A 17,388-nucleotide genomic window follows, 5' to 3' on the forward strand; every position below is an offset into this window, starting at 1 on the left:
CAATGTGTTTGGAACTTTATTTAAATACCCAGTTGTTGAGTTTCTAGAAAGTTTACACACACTTTCCTCCAGTAAACTAACCATCTAATGCTTCAGATCCACCTCTAAATGTCTCCACTGGAAGTTTACATGTATTGTACTTATCACTACTACTTCACAATAAATCAGTCGCAGACTTTGTAAATGGATAACGTTTTATTCTTCTCTATAGATGGAAAATAGTGTTAAGCCCAATATATCTTTTCTATATAAATCATTTGCATCTTTTACGTTACACACTTGTGTAGACCACTTACTCGGGTTGAAAGACTCTTTCGTCACACAGTGCCCCTAAGATTTCTATTGAAAAACCTTGTTAGGACGACTATGGAGATCACAAGCGCTCAGCTATTGTGTTTTTTCATGCTTTCAATGCTGTTGAAGAGAAAGATCTGTTTGCAGAATGTATTGTTCATAACCTGCTGTGCTTTATACTGCAATCTGGTGTTTGGTTAGGAATTTTACAAATAGTCTACTTCTAGATTTTAGTTGTGTTTCACAAAAAAAACCCTATAATGCATCAGCACACAGACTCTACATTACATGATTATTTTTCCACCAAATGGGTTCGGTGCTAAAGTTGGGAGAGTTGGTCTTCCAAAAACGGATTTTGTGCGCTGCAACGAGAACGGGCTGTACTAAACAACATTGATGACTTCCATCGCTTGTGAGACACAAAAATCAAAATCCAATCGAGTTCACAATCAAAGAATCCAGCATACTCCCCTTCATATGAGAATGACTCAGGATGGATAATACGCTTTAATGCTTCTGTGCTTTGTCATACCAATTTGATACGTTTGGATCAACATTGGGTTTATAATGCGTTGTAATCATCATAAGCTCTCCTCAAGATCACAACAGAGAATAGCTGTTCAGCATGTAAGAATTTAAAGTGTTAATGGGCTGGCAATAAAAGTTGTGGCTTCAAGGTGGGTTTATAACGCTCTTGTGGAATGAGAGCCTTACATCTTTGCTTCACTTTGTAAACGGACATTGATACCAACAAGGAACCCTACAGTCCTTCAAGTTTATGAACCTGGAGAACAAACACAATTTTAAGATGTTATGGGGTCTGACCAGTAAAGTGTATCATTGAAGTACTTTTACTGCACCTTGGGTCACACAAAACCTGCACCATCAAATGAGGGGCAATCCGAACACAAGCTGGACGTTAAAGGGAGCAACCGTGCTCACTCCAAGGCTTGACTCGGGCCTCCCGAGGATATTTGGAAGCCTACTTGGAAACACGAGGAGGTTCAGACCTGAAAGATATTTTTGATACGAACAAAAGATCCACTTTGGTCGTAACTGAAGAGCCACGTTGGAACCAACAGAGTCTTAACCCCAAAGAGCCTGAGAATATAATGAAGGATATCTCCACGCTAACACATGAACATAGTTATTAGTCAGGACTCAAGACAAGGACTAACTTGTATTCATATTTGCCATATTGTGGCAAATCTCTGAATGATTTGTTTGTCTGCAAACACGGCCAGCCATGCCTGTCCTGTATTAGGCTACTATCTTCAATCAAGACTGGTACTAAAGGTAATATTACGTTCGAGAGCACAATTTCACTAAATTTGCGACATTTATGCACCCCTAAACCCACTGAACCAGACATACAGTATTTAATTAACCAAATGCCACAGGGCCCAATTCCATATTTTTCATCAATGCCACAACTTCTGACAGACACATGTGAAGAAGACTATTAATATTACCATCTGAACCTTTTCCCGAGTTCTGAGGGTGCATTGAGGGAATACTTAATACTATAGACTGAGACAATGAAGACCCACTAGAGCAATACCACGTCAGAGCACCCACTCCAGTTGAAAATTGAGAATATTACGCTGTCATCTAATGTGAAGCATTACAACATTACGATGGAGAAGGAACGCATAGCATAGATCATAAATGCAAGGCCGAACCATAGGATACGCTTTTTCGGAAGTCTCACTCCTTTTGATTTAGTGGTTTTGCACAGAAGATCCTCTCCATGAAAAAGATTGCAATATCCTTGTTTTGGAAGGGAAACATTGAGGCAAATGGTTCAGGGTGTGGCAACCTTATAGCATATTGCAGACTCACAAGAGCGAATTGGGGGGTTGGAGTATATGTGGGGGGGTCAGGGGGGAGCGTAGCTAAGCAAGATGGCAGACAGGATGTTCTTCTAGAGGGCTCCTAATCTCCACTGTCTTTATCCTGCCTGGATCCTCACCTTGTGATCACGGCTCCTGAACTGAGCTGGATGTTTGAAGCAGAGTAGGGCGAGCTCCTCTGCATGAGGATTGGATGCTGGGTCTTCTGCTTGATCTCACCCTGGAGAGGACCCACTGGGGTTGACAACTGTTATTTACTGGATGAGTTTTCCCTGGTCCCAATATCTTTTTGTTTTAGCCTGGGTGGCTTTCTCACTGCCTCTGATCCGTTTTGCTGGTGGCGGACATTGCATATTGAGTCTCCTTATTTCCCTAAACTAGTGGATCATCTAAGGGTGCGCTCTGCTGTATGGTCTGGGATTTTGGGACTCCGACTCTGGAGGAGCGTAGTGGGAGTGGTGCATGGGGCACTCAGCGACGTCTCGGCCTTTCTCGTGCTGGGGATTGGTCGCACTAGGGGTAAACCCAGAGCTCCACTGCGCAGCCAACATGAGAAACATTAAGACCTAGAAGATGCATCAGGGAAATGTGTACAAAGAAATGGGCAAGAATGAGTAGCCATTTTGTACACAGTAACAAAAATATACTTATAGAAACATGCTATAAAATCAACCTAAGTCCAAGTTGACCAAAAGAAACAATTAGCTCTGGCCAAGTGGAATTTCTACCATGACTCTAATTTTCTGAAAAATGTTAATACTTTCACCTATTGTGTACATTTTCTTTAAAATAACTTTATTTTGATATATCTGCTAGGGCTCTTTGTTTCAGCACTGAATACATTTGAGACAAACCCTAAGTGTATTAGAGAGAGATGCATTCAAACCGCACCAAGCTATGGGACATTGAATGCATGTAGAAATGAAGGAAACCATCAGTGTGTTAATCTCCAGTTCTGCATAGTAGGAGGAAAGAGCAGCAGTGGTTGAGCGAGATCCAGTGGTTTGTATGTTTCAGTCACTGGCTCAGGCTGGCAGCCGAGTTCAGCTGTCATTGGCACAGACACAGCTCATGGCATTGCAGCCACTGACCTATTCACAGGCCATGTCATTGGGCCACCTGAACCTCGTTCAGTTCCTCTCATACCGCACTCCTCCATTGTGCCAGCGAAGGCATGTAGCGCAGTCTGGGTTCTGGGCAGCAGGATTGCTTCCATGGGGTGCAAAGTAGAAAGGAGAGGCGCTCTCTTCCAATACATCAGAGAACCATGTATGAGGGCCAAGCGACCGGTGCCAATTGCTTGAATGAATGAATGAAGTATAATTTATAATGCGCAAACTTAGCCCAAAGGGCATCAAGGCGCAGACTAAAACATAAAATATATATATAAAATTACATAAACAGACAAAGAGTGACCATGAGTTTAAAAGTTTTTAATAATAGGCCTGAGAGAAGAGCCAAGTCTTCAAAAGCTTCCGGAACGTGGTCAGGGAAGGTTGGTTGGAGAGCTCGGGGGGAGGTTATTCCACAATTTGGGGGCCAGAGTGGAAAAGGCTCTTCCTCCCCATTTCGCCTTTTTGAATCTGGGGGCAACCAGCAAATTTTTTGAGGCTGATCGAAGGGTTCTCTTGGGAGAGTAGGGACTGACCAGGGCCTTTATACCATCGGAGCCAGAGCCGAACACGGCTCTGTGGGCCAGACATATAAGCTTAAAGGAAATCCTGGCATGTATGGGGAGCCAATGGAGATCCTTTCTGGCCTGAGTTGCAGAGGATAGACTTGGAAGGTTCAAAACCATCCTAGGGGCAGAGTTTTGAACCATCTGAAGACGATGGAGGGCTTTCTTGTTGATGCCTCCATACAACGCATTGCAATAGTCAAGCCTGGAAGATACCAGGGCGACAGTAGACTGCTTGCGAGCATCAGATGACAAGTATGGAGCAATCTTTTTTAGCATGCGGATGGTGTTGCAGCAGGTAGATACGGTTCTATTTACCTGAAGCTCAAAGGAGAGGGCCGAACTAAGGTTGTGACCCGTGTCGTTTCTCTGCTCTTGCGGTTTTGCCTGAAACAAAACTGAAAATAAGGCCTGGCTTAGGGAAAACCACAAATATATCCTCCTCTGTCAACGAAGTGGTAGTGACGAAAATCAGAAGTCCTTATTAAGAAATTTAATGACCAGTTGTTCTACACGTTTTATTTTCAGAAAACCAATATTAGTTGGTGAGCTTTTTCTGGCTGCTGATCTAAAGCCAGGGGTTCGCATGTGCGCTGCCAGGGGTTTCAAAGAGCAAGCCAGGGGTTGCAGCTGTGACCTCTAAATGACATCCTTGAGCACAGGGTGGATGGGTGGGTGGACAGCCTCAGTGCAGAGCGATTGACAGACTGGTAGTGTGCTGATATCTAAACTGGGATCTTCCATCCTATCAGATGCCCACTTCACAGACCCGAGAGCAAGGAGGGCGGTGAGGAACCTGCAGTTAGAGCATCTACCAGAAAGAGCATCACCAAAGGTAACTTCAGTACACATACAATACCCCTCATCGTCCACATGAGCATAAAAGGTGGCATGAAAATTAAACTGATCACACACAAGGGCGCAGCAAGTTAATCCTAGGATGATGCCAAATCAAGGGCCGATGTGGAGTTTTGCCAGACTCTGCAAATGGTGGCATGATGTACATGACCTTCATTTCGCCTATATTGGTTTCTTTCCCATACCTTCTTAACATATTCGGAATCCCACTACTGTATGCCAGTATTAAGCGCAGGTAACTCCACGATCGAAGTGTAAAGTAGCCGGTAAGTAGCCTTTTCTGACCATTTATGCAGAAGGTAGATGGCTTTCTCTCACTTGTCCTTGTATGAAGTTTATTGCGTATTGAGCAGAGCATTTTTGTGGTGGAGCAGCTCTTTGAAAAAGTGTTTGGCCTCTGCGTGTACACTTCAGGAGCTCACACTTGTTCTTCTTTGTCCTGCAGGTGGCGCCTTCTACACCGCTGACACAGGGGACGGTGCTAGGCCACACTACTGCAGCGCATGGGCACCCCTGCTTTATGCCACAGCCCTCTGGCTGAACAACACTGGCTTCCTCACGGTGGACCAGGATGAAGGCGGCTCCAACCTCTCCCGCCCCGTCACTCCCACATCCATGGGACAAGAGTTGACCTCCCGCGGAGGGGTGAAGGCTCCAGAAGAAGTCAATGCTGACCGCTTCCACCTTATCCTCGGTTAGTGTGCGAAGGGCTGCCCTTTGGGAACCTGCGTCTGGATCCTCTATAGAAATTTAGACTGTTTGGAGGGTGGCTGTAGAGTTCTCTTCAAGACAAGGAAACTTCTCCATTCAAATAGAAGGAAAGTGTAAAGTAAAGTAAATTGCATTAGAACCATCGAAGGCTAGAGCGCAGGTCTAAAGAGCATCAACAGGGCGTTGAAATGTGTGATCTGCTGACACTGCTCGCCTGGAGCGAGGAGAGATACAATGATATTTAGCGATCAGATCGTCATCCGGCCCGAAGGCATACATAGAGGTCCCAGTGAATCTCATGTCCAGAGGAATAATTAACTATCTGTTCTTCCTACAGAGCCACCTCAGTGCAGCAGATTTCCAGACACAATTGTCTGAATGTCTGGTCCATCAAATCAGAGGCATGTGCGAGCTTAGACAGAGAAGGCTCAGTCTGCTTGCATGGATGTCCTGGTGAAGATATTCAGACAAAATATTGAGTTTTAAACAGTGTTACTGGAATATTGGGGGGAAGAAATACTGATATAAAAATATTGTGATGCAGAAATATCGTTGTCCAGAATATCGATTTCATTTCTTTTTTTTCCACGTAATATTGTCAAGAATATTATTAAAATAGTTTTCAATAATATAGTTGTAAAATCTATTTTTATTCTTTAGGTGTATTAGTTCATAAATACATTTTGTTATTGTTTGCATAATTTGTAATAATTTTAAAAATAGTAATTGTTTTATCATTTTTAATCTAATTACGAATAGTAATTTATAGTGTCGTAACAGGTTGGTCAGTATGTAGGGTGAGAAGTTAGTTCAATATAATTAATGATTATTCATTTATTAATTCATTGATTTGAGTTGTATGTTAGGTGCAGGCTGCTGGTTTTGTAGGGGTATTGGGTGGGAAGTGAATTAAGTAATTGATTATTAATGTATTAATAATTATCTAATTGATAATTATGTTAATTGTGTTGTACTTATTGATTTTTGTTGTATTTTAAATGTGGGCCGCTAGGTTTGTGGGGGTTTAACGTGGGAAGTTATGTAATAAGTAATCATTTTTTTAAATTGATAATTATTATATTGTTTAATCATGTAAATTGTTTAATTGTGTTTGTATATATAACTTTTGTTGAGTTAATTAAGAATGTTCTTATTAAAATTTTTATATTTGTTGTAAATTAATAGGGTTATTAAAATGTTATGTGCATGAAGTACTTTCCCAACTGTTGCACACACTGGGGTGGGAATAGTAAATTTAATCTCTGAAGTCCAATGCTTTCCTTACTGTTGCACAGACTAGAGTGGGAATAGTAAATGTAACCCCTCCTAAGTCCAACGCTTTGCCTACTGTTGCATAGACTGTATTCTTCAAACTTGGCAATATCACGTTAAGCTCAGTGCTACAGTCCAACAACACATCCATCGCCACAGTCCCATTCCTGAATGCCTGGAAACACAAAGATGTCACCCTTCTCCTCAAGAAACCATCCACAGACCCAGGAGGACTCCACAACTATCGACCCAGCTCTCTGCATCCCATCCCCAGTAAAATCTTGGGAAAAGTCATTGAGAGACAGCTTTACTGCTACATTGAACAACACAAACTTTTTGACAGCTCACAATAACGATTTTGCAGCCCCAAAGCACTGAGACGGCCCTCGTTGCTGCAGCAGACAACTTGCGCACCATCATGGACTGAGGACACTCCTCTGCACTAATTTTGCTCGACCTCGCTGCTGATTTTGACACTGTCTCCCTCCACACACTCGTCACCGGACTCCACGATGCACAAATCCAAGTACCAGCCTTCCAATGGATGCACTACTAAACCAAAGACATCATCTACAGAGTCCCAGAGGGGTCTTCCCTCAGCCCCACCCTCTTCAACATTTACCTTGTTCCCCTTGCAAAGATCACCCACTCCCATGGACTCAGCATCATCTTGTACGTCGATGACACCAACTCAGCCTGTCCCTCTCAGAAGACCCCATCAACACCAAAACAACTTCAAATGCTGCATGACAGACATCGCCAGCTGGATGCACACCAACTGCCTGAAACTCAACACGGAGAAAAAGAAAGTCCTGATGTTCTGACCAACAACTCCCACTGGGACACCAACTGGTGGCCCACCGAATTGGGACCCACTCTGACTCCTACCGACACAGCTTCAAACCTGGGCATCATCCTTGACACTGAACTCTCCATGAGACCCTAGATCAACACCGTCTGATCCACCTGCTTCAGCATCCTCTGTCTGTTCAGAAATATCTTCAAATGTTTCCCCCTGGTCACTAGAAAAACCGTCATCCAGACTTTGATCAAAAGCAAGTTAGACTATGGCAGCGCCCTTCTACTACGGAATACCCACCCACCTCACACACAAACTCCAAACCATCAAACGCAGTCGCCAGACCGGTTCTCAACCTATCCCGTCGCACCCACATCACACCTCACCTTTGGAAACTCCACTGGATCCCCATCCAGAAACACTGCCACTTCAAGATACTCACCCTGGGCTAAAAAGCGCTTCAACAGAATAAACCCTCCTCAATCGCCATTTGCACTTCCACCAGCCAACCCTCAACCTCGCACACATTTCCCGCATTCGCAGAAGCAGGGCTGGAGACCGCTCATTCACCTATCTAGCTGCAAAGACCCGAAACGCACTCGCCAGGACATCAGAACAGCCACCTAGCTCACAACATTCTGCAAGAAACTGAAGACCTGGCTCTGGGATCGATGCTCCAACCTTCCTCGCATACTTCGCACCTAGAGACCCTCACGGGTGATTAGTCCATGTTCAACAAATCCTTTTACACTACCTTACATGACATTGCACAGACTAACGTGGGAACATTGGAAAGAAGCCAATGAATACTACATGAACACGGTTTTGTACTAGACTGGTTCTAGACATGATCAGTCATTGGCAAGCCAGCCATTCTGTAGGTTTAATAAACACAGGATATTTTCAAATCCGTGTTTGTCCATAAATAAAATTGCATCACACCCAGCACTACGAATTGACAAGTAGGAATTTGCCTTTTTATGTTGTCGCTCTGTTTTGAGATGTTATTCAAGGCTTCTCATCTGTATAACTTTTTTTTAACATAATTTCAATTTAGAGCTAGTGTTTTTTGGATAAAACCATTTTTTAGGAGGTTCCCAGTGAAGACCTTGCAAGATTGGCCGTTTTAATTAAATAATGAAACTCATCCACTTTGTTTCTTAGTTCGTGAAAGGGGAGGTTTTTCGAAGATCCCACATTGGCGTGTCCACGACATGGAAAGCTCAAGCTTGAAATGCCTGACCGAATGTACCATTACATCCTTGGGAATGCCAACACTTTGTTTTGAGAACATTCATTTGTAAAGATAGGATGTTAACGATACCAGTAGGGTGTGATTTAAACTTCCTCGAGTTAAACGTCTTTAATTGTAAGAGCATTCTCCATCTTCTCCTTTCTTTTCATCACTCTGTTCGTCCTTTCCCTGATGTTCCTCTCATTTCATTTCATATGCTGTTGTTGGACTCTCGTATTCTGCTAGTTATCGCTTACTTTCCGACACTGACTTGCAGTTGCTTCCTGAATAGCCATTGTGTTCCTTTCAAACAGTCTGAAATTATTACATTGGGAACTAGTTTTGGTACCTGCCCTTGTGAGAGGAGACCCCACCAATGGGGTGAAGCAGGGTGAGGGGGAAGACTAAGGGATCTGGACAACTGCTAAACCTTTCACCTGAGATCATTTAACTACACCTAGTCCTCAGCCCATAGGACCCTCGCCAGTGCTTTGGGAAGCCAGAATATTAGCTGCAAACAGAAAGTTTGTAGTGGCTGCAGAGATGAGCCCGTCACAGTTAACAAATGACTTGACTTCAGCTAATAATATACAGCAGACCCTCTCCCTTTCCCTGATATTCACCAGCTTATACTATTTGACATTTATAAAAGAATGATATTTCAAGTCTTCTGACCCATCAATGTGAATCCTTGGTTTTTGGGTAGTTAGTTATTACCTGGAAGTGTCTGTGGTGTTTTCCTCTTGTGCCCCGGGCAAGAATAGTTTACTCCAGTAGAGCAACCAGGTTACTCCTTTTTCTGTCTCCCTGGATTAGCAAAGCCCACAGTTAAAGCTTACTCTAGCAGGTGGTAGGAGTTAGAAACTCAAACAAAACATGGCTCAGTAAATACCAGTAAACAACTCCGTGTCCTGTCAGTTCTATATCTTTGTTGAAGTAGGTAAAACTTTAAAACACAAAGCAGTTAACCCACTACTGGGGGCAAGATGCATCACAGGTGCACTTAAAGCATTGCTCTGTATGGTATTGGTACCTGGAGTAGGCATCACACCAGTCAAATGTGTTGGACATCGGTGGTTGCAGCAGGCATGCTGTCGTTGTCGTCTGTATCTCATTGGAGCCTGGTGTCTGTGCTCTGCCGGATGTTCGTCCTTGGCAAGCCTTCTATCCTCCCATGCACTGTGTGATGATACTGGCACCAAGCACGCCATTGGTCCTTTTGTATGGTATGGGTCCCCCCAGCAGAAATGCCCCGTGACTGTGCCTTGTATTACATTGGTGCTTGCCGTAACCCTGGTTGTGTTTTGTAATGTTGTAAGCATTTCCATGAATTCATAGTGTTCATTGCTGTTTGCAGGCATCAGCGTGGAGTTCCTCTGCTCTCCCCGTTCAGATGCCCCCCGGGAGGATGTCACGGCCTGCCTGCGTGCCCTGCAAGTCCTTCTCGATATTCCCTGGCCAAGGACAAGGATCGGCAGTGACCAGGTAAGAGGAATCATGATTGTATAGACAAGCACATTTGATAGTTGCAGGACCTGAGCGATTTGGACACCTTTTCCAAAAGTTGCAGAATGCTAGGTTTTGTCCACATTTTACAGCTGTTTCCCAAGTGAGCAAATTGAGAATGATTGTTCCATTTGTACATTAAATAAGACCTATTGGTTCTGTAGACCTACGGGCTATGTGCTTTTCAGTATGTATTTTGCACACTGCAAGAATTGGCAAAATACAAGCGTTTTTCACCGTGTGATAAGTAAGCATTACAAAAAATATTGAACAATAAGAATACACCAACTCTTGATTTGATTCATGGTTGTTGTATGGACCTGGGTTTTCATGGACCTGTTCCTGTCTTGACATGAAGCCTGAACTGTGCCCTTCCAGTTTGTCATTGGTAGACTTATCATTAATGTTGTAGCCTAGCAATTGTAAGGATTGCAGGCTGGTTCCACAGGAGCGTCAGGAATCCGAAGAGTAATCCGCAGCCTTCCCCTACGGTCTTCCGACTCTATCAAGCACTAGAGTACGAGAGACACGCCAGGGGAAAACAGGGAAACAAAACAAGGAAAGATGGGGGAAGACAATGATGGTCGATGGTGATCTCCAGTAGTGAATGCGGGGTGCTTCAATGAAGGGAACCGGATAACAGGTAGGCTGTAATGAAAAGAGGAAGTAAAACACTCTAGCTCTAACCCTATAACTGGAATATACTAACGTACAAACACACAAACCTATCACGTACCCCAGGTTCTTAATATGTCGCTGATGTAACAGGTGAAGGTGGAAATAAGGTACAGCGTCTGAAGCTGGGATAGGGATGACACGATAGGAAAATGAGCACTTGCAGGCTAGATACTATACGTAACAATAATGGTCTATTTAGACCCCTTCTTACTTCAACTGTCGTGGAACAGCCTTTGAAGACACTTTCACTACTGTCTGGCACACAAAGAACCTTCCTCCCACTTCTTCTGTAGATGTTTACGAGTTTTATAACCATCTATGAGAACCAAAACGGAATATATATAATCTACACACATGAATCAATAGTGATGAAAAAAGATTGGTAGCGCTTGAGCGCTCTTACCGTGATTCCCTGTAGTGTAGAACATAAGCACCCACCCTGATCCACGCAAGAGTGCCACCAAATACCAAGGAAGGGGGAATCCAGTATATAAGGTAGGTAAATGACGAATATCCTGGAAACAGGGAACGTGAAGGAAGCGTGGCAACAGGACAGGGACAGGAAAGAGCTAGGGAGCAGCCTAACTACCTAACTAAGTGAATGTGATTTGGGGAAAGCGCCAACACCGGACAGCGGAGCACAAACCCGGCTGTCAGATGTAACGCTCAAGAACTTGGGTAACAAAAGGTATGCCAAGTCCCACCGGATGGCGGAGCGAAGCCCGGCCGCCGGGCGGGACTCTTAACCAGCGGGAAAGAAGAAGTTCACAAGAGTGCCGTGAACGAGCTCCCCATGCGGAGAGCAAGGCTGTGCCCAGCCGGATGGCGGAGCGAAGCCCGGCCGCCGGGCGAGGCACAAGGAAAAGGGAGAGAAGACTAGGCGTTTGCAAGGTACGCCTAATGCAGCGAAACGCTGCGGAGCAAAAGCGTAAAGCGAGGCCCGCACTAGGATAGCGCAGGGGACGCATACGCTAAGTCAACAAACAAACAGAAATGTCCAAACAGGAACTACGGGGTCAGGCAACAGGAATCAGACGGAACCGGAAACAAGGGAAGCTTGACGCAGGAACGTGAAGCGTCGTTCCCTGTTTCCTGGTTCATTAAATACCATGAGTCTTAAAGGGACAGCGTAGGGGAGTCCCGAGGCATGACAGCAATGCTTGTAGTCTTAAGTCAGACGGCTTGGAACTAAACCAACATGCCACCATGATGGGTGTATGTTGGTGCTCCATGGTGTAAGAGTAGACATCCATTTGTACACAACCTTTATCTTCACTGGCGATTAAGCTGAGATCTTCTTTTAAATAGCTACTGATAACACAAGGGCATTTCTTGTAATTTTAAACCTCTAGGCAGAAGCCCTTTAAATGCGATCGCACATGCTTGCATAACTTGAAACATTCCAAGGTGGAGATGTCCAGACCCGAGCCTGTCATCTGCAAAGCTATCGAGATGTCGAACTACAATTACTTCCAAAAAGGCAGTGAGCGCTGGCTTCACACTTCAGAGGAGGACTGAAAAGCTGGCTTTTGGACTGACACTAGCGGAACCTCCGCGTCCGAATACCTTCGGGTGAAGATTAGCACTTTATGAAGATTGATTGATTGATTTGACTTTTGGTAGAAAGGTCTTCAACACCAATATGTATAGAAAAACATAGTGTAAGGTGATTACACTGCTAGTGCCTGCAGTTTGCTCATGTGACGAGCTGACGCGATTACAATGAGGAATTCCTTCTTCAAGGTCAGGAGATGCAGTGAGCCGCTATGCTTAGGCTCGAACTGTGTACACACGAGTAATGTCATGACCAAGTTAAAGCCCAACTATGGCATCGCAAACTGCTTGGAAGGGAAGATGTATGTCAAAATGTTATTAAATCTCAGGTCATTTGACCAAGGACGGTTAGTCCTGTGAACATTTGTAGGAAAGTGGGTTTCTGTTGCATTAACCCCCACTTTTTGCCAAACTACCGATGCACTTTGACTTGATGTGCCCTGGGTCATTGCCAATCAGGTTCCCAGGTCCTGTGTTCTTTCCCCAAAACTAACACAATTGGCATCTCCGGCCACAGGTCAGCCCCTGGTAAATGGTACCACAGGTGCTCAGGGCACTGTGACCAGGGAAGACCTCTAAGGGCTGCAGCACTTATTGTGCCACCCTTAGAGGCCCTGTACCCTGGCACCCACACACTGTCTTTACAGGCTGCGTGTTTTGATGCACAACAAAGTGAAGAGTAGACATGGCACACATCCCTGTGTGCCCCCATGCCTACAACCCACTGCCCTGGCATAGATCAGATACCCCTCTAGCTGGGTGCCCTAATCCAGAGGTGAGGGAACAGGTGCCTGAGCCCTGTACCCCTATGTAGGAAGGTAGATCCCTGACTATGGTTGCCCCCAACTTTTTGCCTGGTGTTTTTCTGGTTTTCTGACTTAGTTGACCTGGGACCCTGCTATTCAGGACCCCAGGCCTACTGCTCTCTCTGTAAAATGGATTCCATGTACCTTAGGTACATATCTAAATTGGATACTGAGTCACCTTATCAGTCCCTGTACAGTGTACCTTAGGTACCCAGGGCATAGGTGTACCCAGGGCCTACCAGGGGCTGCAGCATGTATTATGCCACCCCTGGCTGGCCATCCAAATCTGACACAACTGGCTGCTTGACAGCTGGGGCAAGGTGGTGTAATCACCCTTTGCTTTAGATATAGTATACCTATATCTAACCCTAAAAATGGACACACAGATCTCCTATCAGTCACTCCTATGGCAGGCCTTAACAATCCTGAAGGCAGAGTGCTTGGAATCGTGTGAGATGGTGCTCTAGCATGAGCTGAGCCTGTCTGCGGCTTTCGGGATCTATCCCTTAGCCGTTTCCATGATATCGCATACCATATACTCTTAAGTGCATTATAATCCTCGCGGTTATATGCCAACTCTGGTATCGCTTTATCAAAACATGTCGAGTAAGGTGTCATACGAATTGGAATACTAACCCCTCGCCAATTCTGGCGACGGGGTTAGCATTCCACCCTTCTAGAGGGACACGACATGTATGTAACCCCTAACCCCGGTTAAAGTCAGACAGAGCCTTAACATCCACAAAATGGATGCTGCCACCGAGACACAAGTCTGCCCTCCTGCTGCTGGGAGTCCTCCCAGAGCAAGAGATAAGGACAAAGGGTTTCCTGCCAGGGGCGGTGCCAGCACCGTCCCAGACAGGATTTTGTGTATTGTAGGTAGGCAGGGCTTCAGAGGAAGGTGACTGCACATGGCACCCCGGTGCTCACTGTGCATAGGCTGGCTTGAACCAGTTCCAGGGACACTCCAGACCCTGTGCTGGGGGAAAGCCCGCCAAGGAAGTGGGTGTAACCACCCCCCTCCTGGTCCCACCCCTAGGGCAGGACTTAGTCGCGTGCCAGCCCCCTTTTCCCAGATAAAGGTAGGGACTGGCCCCCTTCCAAATCAGATCATCTTTGGAATCAAGATACCGCTTTCCACGAAAGGACTTCACGATTTCTTCCTCAAGATTCTCCCTTGTGGCTAAGGAGTAGTCACCCTGCATCCGCAGGCACCATCCAAGAACACTGCGGTCTGCTGCACGTCCTTCCTCCGGAATCCGACTGCCCAGCTCGACGAGACCCGGCTTCCCTGGCACCTCTGACCTCTACCCACCTCTACAGCACAGCTGAGAACCGTGGGTGCGACGAGACCTCGAGGGACCGGCCATCGCCAAGACTGCACGACTTCTGCACAGCAAGCCCACCGAGTAATTTCCTGGTGAGTGCTTTGGGGTCCGAGAAGCCCCCGCCCTGAGCAGCTCCAGCACCGAAGAGCAGCCCCCCAGCATCTCCACGATCGGCGTGGGGCCCTTCTGCTTTTTGCTGCTCACCGCGTTGTTTGGCTACTAGCCCGCTGGCTTGTGGCCTTCCGAACGACGCCCGACGACAACACTGCTGCTGGTCTGGTTGCTCCAGACTGGCCCTTGCTTCCCTCCATCGGAGAAGTACCCTGGACCCTCCTGGTCCGGCTAAGACGCCATTTTAGGTCCACCGCGTGGGCCTTGCATTTGCCAAGACTTGTTGCCCAATCTTGGGTCCAGCGACGTCGACAGCAAGAACCTTCGTGGGACAGCTCGCACCTCCATCCTGGTCGCCGACAACGCCTCCTGGTCCGAGAGACTGCAGAGCCCAGCAGCGCCCACTCACCTGACTGCGGTGACTTTGCCCGGTGCCATCCTGGTGCCCACTTAATCACTGGCTAGTGATTCAAGAACTTGGTCCCCTCTGCTTTCAGGTTTTCTTCTTCCTTGATCCAGGCTTGGATCCATCGAACCTTTCTTCACTGGTCGCCTGCCAGCAACTTCCTTCTTCCAGGCTCCTGGTCCGGCACGAGGATTCCCGACGTCTTTTCAGACCTATGCAGCTGCAGCCCCTGGGCTAGGTAACTTCGGCATTTCGGTGCCCCAGCATAGCCTCACTATCCAAGGGTCAGGATCCACTGTCGTTTTCTCCCTACCAGGTCGGGTTCGCCCGTGAACACTAACTTTGTGAATTCTAGCTTCCATAGACTTTGTCCCGCATCCCGCGTAAGAGTGCACACTCTGCACCCGAGTTCCCTAGGCCTCCTGCTAGTAATCTAAAGGTTCAGTAGTCCAGTCCTAGCGATCCCAAAGCCTCTGAGAATCGTTACTTACCTGCTAGTAATTCGCATTCCTCTTTTAGAGTATATGGTTTTTCGTGCCCCTCGGGCATTTGTGTATAACGTGCTAACTTAAGTATTTTCATAAGAGTTTTGTTGTGTGCTTAGCACCCTGTCCTCATAAAGAGTACAGGGTTGTTGTGATTCTAATAAATACATTGTTTATTTTCATAACACTTGTGTGGTGTCCTTTCACTGGGTGTTCAAGGGGTAATGTGATGGTAAAACAGCTGGCTTAACACGCCCTCTAGAGTCTTAGCCTTAGACTGCTCGTATCCATGCTACTAGGATAGCTGGTCTATAAGGTTGACTTACAACCAATCATCAATAAGGGTTGTTTGGACTGATATATAGTGATCACTAGAATAGTGAGCACTGCACATCAGGCCAACTTCTCACACCCTATAATGTCCAAGTCCATTCTTAGACATTGTAAGTGCAGTGCTGCCATTAAGAGTATATGGTCTGGGAGCTTGTCATTACGAACGCCACAGCACCACAATGGCTACACTGAAAACTGAGAAGTTTGGTATCAAACTTCTCTGCACATTAAACTCACACTGATGCCAGTGTGGGATTTAATGAAAAATGCACACTGAGGGCCTCTTAGAGATGCCCCTTGAAAAATGACCAGCCTCTGATGGGTTCCCTGATTGGTACACACCACCAAGCTATTACAAGGCATGTTTCTGGACCCCTAGGGTGGGAGCCTTCGTTCCCTAAGCCCAGAAACAAAGCCTTTCCTTGGCGGAGGAAGAGCCATATGTGGCAGGGGAGCTTCAAAGGCCTGAAACCCTTTGTAATGCAACCCCCAGCCTCTCCTGCTAGCAGGAGCAGGCCCCCTTCCTGTTTCCCCTCCTTTTCGGCGGGAAGACAGGTGGGAAAAACTAGCAAGCCCAGAAGGTGTGCCCACCTCTGCCTACTCCACCCCTCAGGTGAGGGAGGCGAGGTGAAGCCCTCTCTTCAGTGCTTGTCAGGAACTCCCCAATCCGGATTAGGGATTGTGCTCACTCCGCCACATGCGGTGAGTACACCAAGGGTGTAGTCACCCTCTGGTCAGTAGCCCATTGGCTACTGACCTCAAGACCCCTAAAACACCCCTAAATACAGTATTTAGGGGGCAGCCCTGAACCAAGAAAACAGATTCCTTCAACCTAAAAAAGAAAAAGGACGAAAGAAGACGCCCAGCAGAGGAGACTGCAGAGAACAACTGACTTGGCCCCAGCCCTACTGTTCCCGTTTGCAGTTTCCGGAGATCCGGCGCCAAAAATCGTCGTGTCCTGCAGCCAGTGACCTACAGAACCCCTGGGAGGACGGTCTGCCTTCAACAAAGACTGGATCTCCTATGAACAGCAGCCCTGTTCAAAAGAAACTCTGAAAACAGACTCTGAGCCTGCTGAGGACAAAGAAACCCGCGCCTGGAAATGTCACTGCACCCATCACCTACGGCCCGAGTTGGAGTGGCCCACCGGTCGCAGCGAGGTCCCCAGGCGCTCCGGAGTCCGAGTCCACCATGGGATTACCCCTCCAGGACTCCCGGACGTCGCCTGGGAGTGGCCTGGTGAGGTGAAATCCAACCTCAAAAGACACCGCTGCATCCAGCCACCCTGCGCCCTGGGAGAAAAGAACCTGAGGTGCTCCTACGTCCCCAAGCCCTCCAACTTACCTGCCAAGCTGTAAGTTTCTCCTGGAAGTCTTCCTGGACCGAGCTTGCAGCTGAAAACCAAAACTGAAAATCCACATTGAAAACAGGGCACCCAACGCCAAAACAGCACCCTGCACATAGCCGCTCCTGTGCCGCTGC

The 17,388-nt window shown here is 46.5% G+C and overlaps 1 protein-coding gene across 2 annotated transcripts in view; it reads left to right on the forward strand.

Annotated features, from left to right (window-relative positions):
- HEATR5A (HEAT repeat containing 5A) overlaps positions 1–17,388 on the forward strand; it is a 314,530-nt gene that overhangs the window by 240,721 nt on the left and 56,421 nt on the right. For both annotated transcript variants that reach the window (XM_078659395.1, XM_078659394.1), the window contains exons 29-30: positions 5,129–5,377; positions 10,057–10,184. In XM_078659395.1, the coding sequence (XP_078515521.1) occupies positions 5,129–5,377; positions 10,057–10,184 (377 nt within the window). The remainder of the gene's footprint in view (positions 1–5,128; positions 5,378–10,056; positions 10,185–17,388) is intronic.

Source organism: Lissotriton helveticus, chromosome 9, assembly GCF_964261635.1.
Source record: "Lissotriton helveticus chromosome 9, aLisHel1.1, whole genome shotgun sequence".
Classification (NCBI taxonomy): domain Eukaryota; kingdom Metazoa; phylum Chordata; class Amphibia; order Caudata; family Salamandridae; genus Lissotriton; species Lissotriton helveticus.